The sequence below is a fragment of the Hippopotamus amphibius genome, chromosome 5 (assembly GCF_030028045.1).
Source record: "Hippopotamus amphibius kiboko isolate mHipAmp2 chromosome 5, mHipAmp2.hap2, whole genome shotgun sequence".
Taxonomy (NCBI): Eukaryota; Metazoa; Chordata; class Mammalia; order Artiodactyla; family Hippopotamidae; genus Hippopotamus; species Hippopotamus amphibius.
In genome coordinates, this window is record NC_080190.1 from 13,788,988 (window position 1) to 13,797,327 (window position 8,340).

Here is an 8,340-nt window from a genome sequence, read left to right on the forward strand (position 1 = left end):
CCTACGCGACTTTGTTAACCCAAGCCAGGACTCTACGCAGGACTCAAGCCAAGACGCCAGCGCTTAAGGACGAGTCCCGTAGATATCTCAACTCCCACCCCCATTTCCTCTCCGTAGATATATCAACCCCGCACCCCCATTTCCTCCCCTGCGCCTTCTTTACTGAAAGGGCACCAGGTCATCCCGAGAGCTCAGCGCTTTACGCCCCTCCTCTTTGTAGCCGACTGCACTTTTCTCCGGAGCGGGACTCTCCCAGGACGCAGCAAGCTCCCGCAGTAGAGGTTCTCCCTCGTCCCTCTGGCCCGGGTTTTCGGCCCCTCCTTCCTTTTCTGTTTCTATTCTCCCCACACTATCCAATTCTCTAGTTCTCAAAGCAGCGAGTAGGGAGGTGCGTGCTCCGCCCCTATTTTCCCTACAAGGGCACGCTGGAGTGGGGGGCGGGGCGGAGGGGAGGCGCTCCCAGTCCCTCTCAAAAGCCGCGAGCCCACTGGGAACTCTTGAATCTGTTCAGCTCCGCGAAGAAGCGGAGAAGCCTGCACCACTGTCTTGCGTGGAGGACCCTTAGGGAGAGTCAGGATTCTACCTCTCTTTCCCCGGAACGCTTTCCAATCCGCCAAGCCCCAGCCGCCAGGTAGGACTGTGCTCCCGGATCTGGCCTGTGTGGTCTGCGAGGGCTCTAAATAGAGTAGAAGGCTTTGAAATAACCTGTGCACCTCTAATGCATTGATTTAATTTTACAGAGGTGGGGGTGACAGCACGTTTAACTTTGTTGTTATTTATTGTGGCCAGTCATTCCAAAGGGAATATTTGTGTAATTGAGGTTTGTGTGTGTGTGTGGGGGGGGGGGGGGGCGGCTGGTGTAGGTGGGGGAGGGGAGAGAACGGGAAGTGACCGACTTTGATTCTCTTTGGACAGGTGGCCATGGCCTCATTGCCAACTCAGGGTCCGGGAGCCCCTGACTTATTTTCTGGGCTGCTGCCGGCGGCTTCAACTCCGGCCAACCAGAGCTCAGAGGCTTTGGTGGGCAATGGGTCGATGGCTGGTCCAGGCGCTCAGGCCATCACGCCGTTCCAGAGCCTGCAGCTGGTGCATCAGCTGAAGGGGCTGATTGTGCTGCTCTACAGCATCGTGGTGGTCGTGGGGCTGGTGGGCAACTGCCTGCTGGTGCTGGTGATCGCAAGGGTGCGTCGGCTGCACAACGTGACCAACTTCCTCATCGGTAACCTGGCCTTGTCGGACGTGCTCATGTGCGCCGCCTGCGTGCCGCTCACGCTGGCCTATGCTTTCGAGCCACGCGGCTGGGTGTTCGGCGGCGGCCTGTGCCACCTGGTCTTCTTCCTGCAGCCCGTCACCGTCTATGTGTCTGTGTTCACGCTCACCACCATCGCGGTGGACCGCTACGTCGTGCTGGTGCACCCGCTGCGCCGGCGCATCTCGCTGCGCCTCAGCGCCTACGCGGTGCTGGCCATCTGGGCGCTGTCCGCGGTGCTGGCGCTGCCGGCCGCCTTGCACACCTACCACGTCGAGCTCAAGCCGCACCGCGTCCGCCTCTGCGAGGAGTTCTGGGGGTCCCAGGAGCGCCAACGCCAGCTCTACGCTTGGGGGCTGCTGCTCGTCACCTACCTGCTCCCGCTGCTGGTCATCCTCTTGTCTTATGTGCGGGTGTCGGTGAAGCTCCGGAACCGCGTGGTGCCGGGCTGCGTGACCCAGAGCCAAGCCGACTGGGACCGCGCGCGCCGCCGCCGCACCTTCTGCCTGCTGGTGGTGGTGGTGGTGGTGTTCGCCGTCTGCTGGCTGCCCCTGCACGTCTTCAACCTGCTGCGGGATCTCGACCCGCACGCCATAGACCCCTACGCCTTCGGGTTAGTGCAGCTGCTGTGCCACTGGCTCGCCATGAGCTCGGCCTGCTACAACCCTTTCATCTACGCCTGGTTGCACGACAGCTTCCGCGAGGAGCTACGCAAGCTGTTGCTTGCCTGGCCCCGCAAGATCGCGCCTCACGGCCAGAGCATGACAGTCAGTGTGGTCATCTGATGCCACTCCCACCAGGTCTTGGGGAACTCCACGTCCGCTGGTTTCTGAGGGTGCTCACCCGAGGCCGGACTGGAGAGCTTATTTTAGAGCTAAGTTAATACTAAACCAATAGGGGGCAAAACTTCCAGCCCAGCCTTCTTGTCCAGCTGTCTTGCCTTGTCCTGTGTCTTTGTAAAATGTTAAGTGGGCTTTGGTGAGAGTCTTGTGTTTTGCTTGGAGGAGGCCAGAGAGAGGAAAAGAGGATTTATTATTTCCTCCTTTTGCCCTTGAAGGCCAAACAAATCTCTCTCTCTCCTGTTCAGAACAGTATTTCAGAACCGTAGCTGTCTTCTTGCGTTCCCTTCTGCTTGCTCAATGGGGAGATGAAGGAACAGTGAGCATGGGATTTAAAACGACTGCGTTGGGGTTGGTAAAGTTTCTCAGTTTGCCTTCCAAAAGGGACTCAACTGAGATGTAATACCTGATATTGCTTAGTCAGTTTGAACCCATTGATTTCTAGGATGCCAGGGAAATACGTATTACAAACCTACGTCTAAGATTTCAGCATTTCCTGAATAAGACCTTTATATGCCAAAGGGGTTTTAGTTTTAAATCCACTTGAATTTATAGTACAAACACACTTACAAACCACCTTTCAAGAGGTTTTGCTATTGTCTCTCCTCCTCATCCCCCAATTTCTATTTGAAAATGTTGAGATGAATTAGTTGATGAAGAGATAGATAATTAGGGATAAAGAGCAAAAGGTTTAAATTGCTTAAGGGGATATACAACCACATAGGACAGACATCCTATGTGTGTGTATGTTTGTGTATACACACCCAGTGTTTGCCACAAGGTTTTCTGAGTCCTCAGTGTAAACTGTGTGCCACAGCATGCTCTCGCATTCTCTAATTGGTCTCGCAACAGATCAACAGCTGTCAACTGACTGCTCAGCACCTGCTCTGTGGTGACACACTTGGAACATGATCAACTCAGAATACAAGGACTGGGAGAAGCTTATTTAAAGCCAGAACAGAAAAATAAACTGCCACCTACAGGATGCACAGATCAAACACTTACTTCCTTTCAGGGTTAAGGGAACAGGTGAGGACTGTTGGGCCATGATACCAGGCTGTTAATCCTCACCTTAACATCCCGAGAGCTCTTTAAATGAGGAGAAGTGCCCTGGGACAAGAGTTTCCACATTGATGTTGGAATAGCGACCGTGGCAGTGAAGGCAGGAGTCTTGGGGAATGATACAGGATATGCAGCTGTCAGATTAGCCCTTGCAGCATATAGGCCATGGACTGGTGTCTGCAGCCATTCAGTTACCAACTGGAAGGTTCCAGTGCTACCCCAGCTCACTCAACAGCAGAATCAGTGTTTTCCCACCTCTCCCCTTCTCTTATTCTCAATGAGCTCATTCACTTATTAAAGTGTGCCCTGAAAGGAAGGGAGAGGGGGGTGATTTAGGGATGACAAGGATTAAATCCTACAACTCTGAGGTCAGTAACCACAGTGGAAGAGTGGTTCCATTCATGGCTGTGCTAGTTAGCAATATGTGTCTTTAGTACTTATATGACTAGACATTTCACAGCGTGGGGAAGGGCAGGAAAAGGCTGGAGAAAGGAAAAGGCAGGTGAACTTGGGAGATGCCAGTTACCTCTGACAATGGCGCTAAAACTAACTTTCAGCTTCATCTGTGGATGCGGAGAACAAACAGCCTGTGCTGTAAAAATGTGGCCCACCCACAGCATTATGTCACTCCCCCCGCCCCAAGTGAGCTCCTCTCCCAGCATCCCAGGGAACGGTTCCTGTGCTTCCAGCAGCTCTATTGTTTCGGAGACTCAAGGATAGACATTTCCTGTTTCTTCAGATCATTCTTTGGATGGGTATGTGTGGAGAGTGGAGGGGTGGGGGGAAGGGGTGGAAGTAGTTGGGGGAGGAATCTGATTAATTGTGGTTTCTTCACGGGAAGGTTTAAGTTGCTGGTGCTCAGCCCTGGCTGCTCCTAGAATTACCTGGGGAGCTTTCAAAAAACATTAGTGCCTCGGCCCTAGCCCCAGAGAATCCAATTGATTTGAGGTGGGGGCTGGGCACCAGCATTTTTCAAAGCACTTCAAGTGGTTTGTTTGTTTTTTTCTCTTCTAGATCCTGTTTCTTCTTATTGAGGTATATAATTTATAATATTTATAATATTATATGAGTTTCATGTGTACAACATAGTGATTCAAAATGTTTATAGATTATATTCTCTTTATAGTTATTATAAAACATTGGCTATATTCCCTGACATGCATCAAGGTTAAAGGCCTTAAGAATTATTCTCTTTCTAATGAACCTCAGAAACATCTGAATGAAGCTTTGGGAATACTTTATTAGCCTTTATTTTATTTTATTTTTCATAAATTTTATTTATTTATTTATTTATTTATTTATTTATTTATTTATTTATTGGCTGCATTGGGTCTTCATTGCTGCACACGGGCTTTCTCTAGTTGCTGCGAGTGGGGGCCACTCTTCATTGTGGTGCGCAGGCTCCTCATTGTAGCGGCTTCTCTTGTTGTGGAGCACGGGCCCTAGGCACGTGGGCTTCAATAGTTGTGGCACATGGGCTCAGCAGTTGTGGCTCATGGGCTCTAGAGTACAGGCTCAATAGTTGTGGCACACGGGCTTAGTTGCTCCGTGGCATGTGGAATCCTCCCAGGGCAGGGCTTGAACCCATGTCCCCTGCATTGGCAGGTGGATTCTTTACCACTGCGCCATCTAGGAAGTCCTCTATTAGCCTTTAGACAATATCTGATGGATCACACAGAGGTAAATCCTATAATTGGAATATATAGGTATCCACTCAATAGTTTTCTTACATATTTCCTATATGTAAGGCTCTGTAAGTATAATCATTTTTTGTTTGTTTGTTTGTTTGTTTAAGTATTGTCATTCAACTTTACATCAATGGCGTTATAAAGTTATACACCATGAATTATTCCAAATCCTGGTTGGTGCCTGTTAAAAAAATTGAAATGTTCCCTGATAGTTTGATTTAAGTCAGTTGTGAGAGGAAAGTGTCCCCATTAATTACTAGAAAAGCTCCCACCAGTTTCTATCATGCCTACACCTTAAGTTAAATTTTTTTTTTTAACATCTATGTGGACTTTATGGAGAGCCTAAAGAAGCTGGAGAATTATGCTGTGTTTATAAACATCTTTACAAATTATGAAAATTGGCAACTGAACAGCAACTAATTAATGCTTACCCTATCTGAAATCTATTTGGGACTTGTTTGACTACAAAACAAACTGACTAAACAAATCTCTCAGAAGTGAGTCCTAGAGAAATTCACAGAGGATTGAGGTAGAACTTTTTTTCAAATTTTAAAAAGTCTTTATTGAATTCGTTACAATATTGCTTCTGTTTTATGCTTTGGTTTTTTGGCCCTGAGGCATGTGGGATCTTAGCTCCCTGACCAGGGATGGAACCTGCATCCCCTGCATTGGAAGGCAAAGTTTTAACTACTGACTGCCAGGGAAGTCCCTGAGGTAGAACTTTTAATTTAATATAATAGTTCACTTAGTTAAGTATCACCAAGTATCGAGTCCTTTTCCTGGAAGGAACTGTAAAGCTGGGAATGGAGCCAGCCTGGTACTTGGCACCAGCCCTTTCTGAGGCTGATGGGAGGTTCTGTAATCCTCTTTGCAAACCTTATCACCAAGTCTTACTTTTGGCAGCCAACCAATAGATTTATCTCACTAAATCGGCTGGGGAGTGTTTCAATATGTGTTGGCCACAGTTACCTGAAAATGGCAACTGTGAGAGATGCTAAGGTAACTATTTCAATTGATGTAACCTTCCTGAATTTTTGTTCTTGGGGATTTTCAGTCTGCTTTCCTGCTGAGGATGCTAAGTTCCAGGTTTATTTTCTCAGGTAGGCTAGTTCGCCACCTCTGTCCTGTGGCTTGCATTCCTGAACATCTAGTAGTCTGGCAAATATAAGGCAAGGAGCTGACATCAGGGGGGCCCAGGCAAGAGTGTGGCTAGATCTGGGAGTGAACCCAGGGTCTGCCCTCCACAGATATGAGGTTAGGAGCCCTTTATTTCCCAAGGTAGGTCCCCGATTGATTTCCCTTCATGCGTTGATGTCTTTGTTATGTGCATAAGATGTGTCTGTGGCTAACTCACTGTGTGAAGCTCTTCAGGCTGGGGCTTGTACTGTGTTTCACACATTGTGGGTTCTCAATAAACATGAAATCTGTTGAACAGTCTCCAGCTGTGAGATTAATAAACCAAGCCAGTTACACATACATTGTAACCACACAACCTCAGGATGGCCAGGATCAGAGCAAGGATAAATCATGCCAAGGAAAACATGCTACACAATCTAGATTTTTCAATTCCAACTAATTCCAGGAATGAACTGTTCATTTGGGGCCTTCTGTGACCCCCTGGCCTCAATCTAAGTAATGATAGCATTTCAGTACATGGCACAAAGCTCTGTGTTCTCCAAGACTGCATGTGTCTAAATCCAATGGCCCATCAAAGGGAGAGTAGTGAATTTCATGCTTAATTTCTATATCATCATAAATCTGCATCATTATTTAAATGTCAGCATTTAATCACCCACTTCCACATATAACTTGAGAAATTTAAAAACACTCAACATATGGGTCTATAAATGAAATTTAATCGTCTAGATTCCAAAATCTTCATGATAGTATCATAAACAGAATTTTCTGGTACATCTAAAATGGATTTATGTACACCTTTCCAGGGATTTTTTTTTTTTTTGCAAAGTGAGATAAGCTAGTATACAGATGTTGAAAATGTAAAATATTTATTTGGATGGATGAGAGTTGCAATCTTGATTTGTTAAAAGACTACATTCTCAGCCTTTGGAAGTAGAAAGCCTTATTTTGAAAATTGAATGTGTATACTTCTAACAGGTTTTGAATTGTTCTCTCTTTTCCAAGTCAGTTCCTCTTCATTTCCCACTATGTTGTTATTCTGCCTTTTTTCTCCCTTCTACTTTTCCTTATCATCTATAAATATCTCTGATGTGAAGCTCCCTCCACCCCAGTGAAGGGGAGGTGGTGGGATTCAAGCATACATCTTCTGGTGAATCATGTTTGGGAGACACCCTGGCTAATTCCCTTGCAGGGGGCAGGCTGCCACAAATGAGGCAAGGGCAGCTGCTCGATGAATTTCCTGCCCACTATGGGGTCTTGGAGCTCATACAATTAATGTTTCACAGAAAAGCACCAGGCAGAGGTGGATAACAGGAGTTTGCACAGAATCTCCGCAGGGTCCTTGACGTGATAAATCTCATACAGAGCTCTCAAGAGGGCCTAACAACGAAAGGTCAGATGTGTTTCATTTTGATGTTTGGGGCTGTAGCAAGGAAACCTGAGCCAGGAAAAGCAAAGGACAGTCTCTTCTTTAAGCCTTCCCTGCCTCCCTACCCTCAGCTCTCATAAAATTCTCTTCTTGACTTGCTGATGACTAAATACCCTGGCTCCAGAACTCATCTCCTCCTTCTGGAATGACATCTAATGATGTATGGAAAGCTACACCATTTTCTCCCACCACACATACTCAGTTATTGCCAAGAAATGAAAAAAAGCTTTTGAGCTGGAAAAATGAACTAAAAACTCCAGGACTGATCTCTGGTTTAAAAGTCAGGTGCTGAAAAAAAAAAAGAAGTCAGGTGCTGGGTTTCTTCCCTAGCCCAGAACACCACAGTCACCTTTGGGTCTCCACCCTAGGAACCTGGCCCAGTCACCTGGGAGGGAGGCACACTGCTGTAGCATAACCTGCCCTGGGGCAGTCAGGTGGGTGGCCTGGCCATGCTAGCTGTGCCACAAGCCGAGTCCTGAGTGGAGCTATTTCTTCTGAGGCCGCTGCCCATTGCAAGGCAAGTGCTGGGGGCACAGTGACCTCCTCATTATTACAAAGAAGACCCAAGAGCAGTTGCAGATGGAAGGCTGGAGCACTTGTAAATGCCTTTAATGGCCGTAACTGTTTCTTTAGGACAAGCCTCTATTTATTCTTATTTCCTTCTTAGCCCAGTTTCCTCCAGCAAATCCCTTTTCTATCTGTGATGTAATTACAGAGCTTGCGGGCGTTTCCGCAGAAAACATTATTTTCTGGGAGATGGGTTCCTTTTTTTTAAAATAAATTTATTTATTTTATTGGCTGTGTTGGGTCTTTTTCTGCTGTGTGCGGGCTTTCTTTTAGTTGCAGTGAGTGGGGGCTTCTCTTCGTTGTGGTGCAAGGGCTCCTCATTGCTGAGGCTTCTCTTGTTGTGGAGCACAGGCTCTAGGCATGTGGGCT

At 47.3% G+C, this 8,340-nt stretch overlaps 1 protein-coding gene across 1 annotated transcript; it reads left to right on the plus strand.

Annotated features, from left to right (window-relative positions):
• The first annotated feature begins 366 nt into the window (after positions 1 to 366).
• On the plus strand, positions 367 to 2,655 carry PRLHR (prolactin releasing hormone receptor). Its single transcript, XM_057736443.1, has one exon. The coding sequence runs from the start codon at positions 922 to 924 to the stop codon at positions 2,032 to 2,034; it is 1,113 nt and encodes a 370-aa protein (XP_057592426.1). The 5' UTR covers positions 367 to 921; the 3' UTR covers positions 2,035 to 2,655.
• The last annotated feature ends 5,685 nt before the right edge of the window (positions 2,656 to 8,340 follow it).

Bases quoted from the DNA above. Each gene is read 5' to 3' on its own strand.
- PRLHR (XM_057736443.1), top strand. From the start codon at position 922: ATGGCCTCATTGCCAACTCAGGGTCCGGGAGCCCCTGACTTATTTTCT.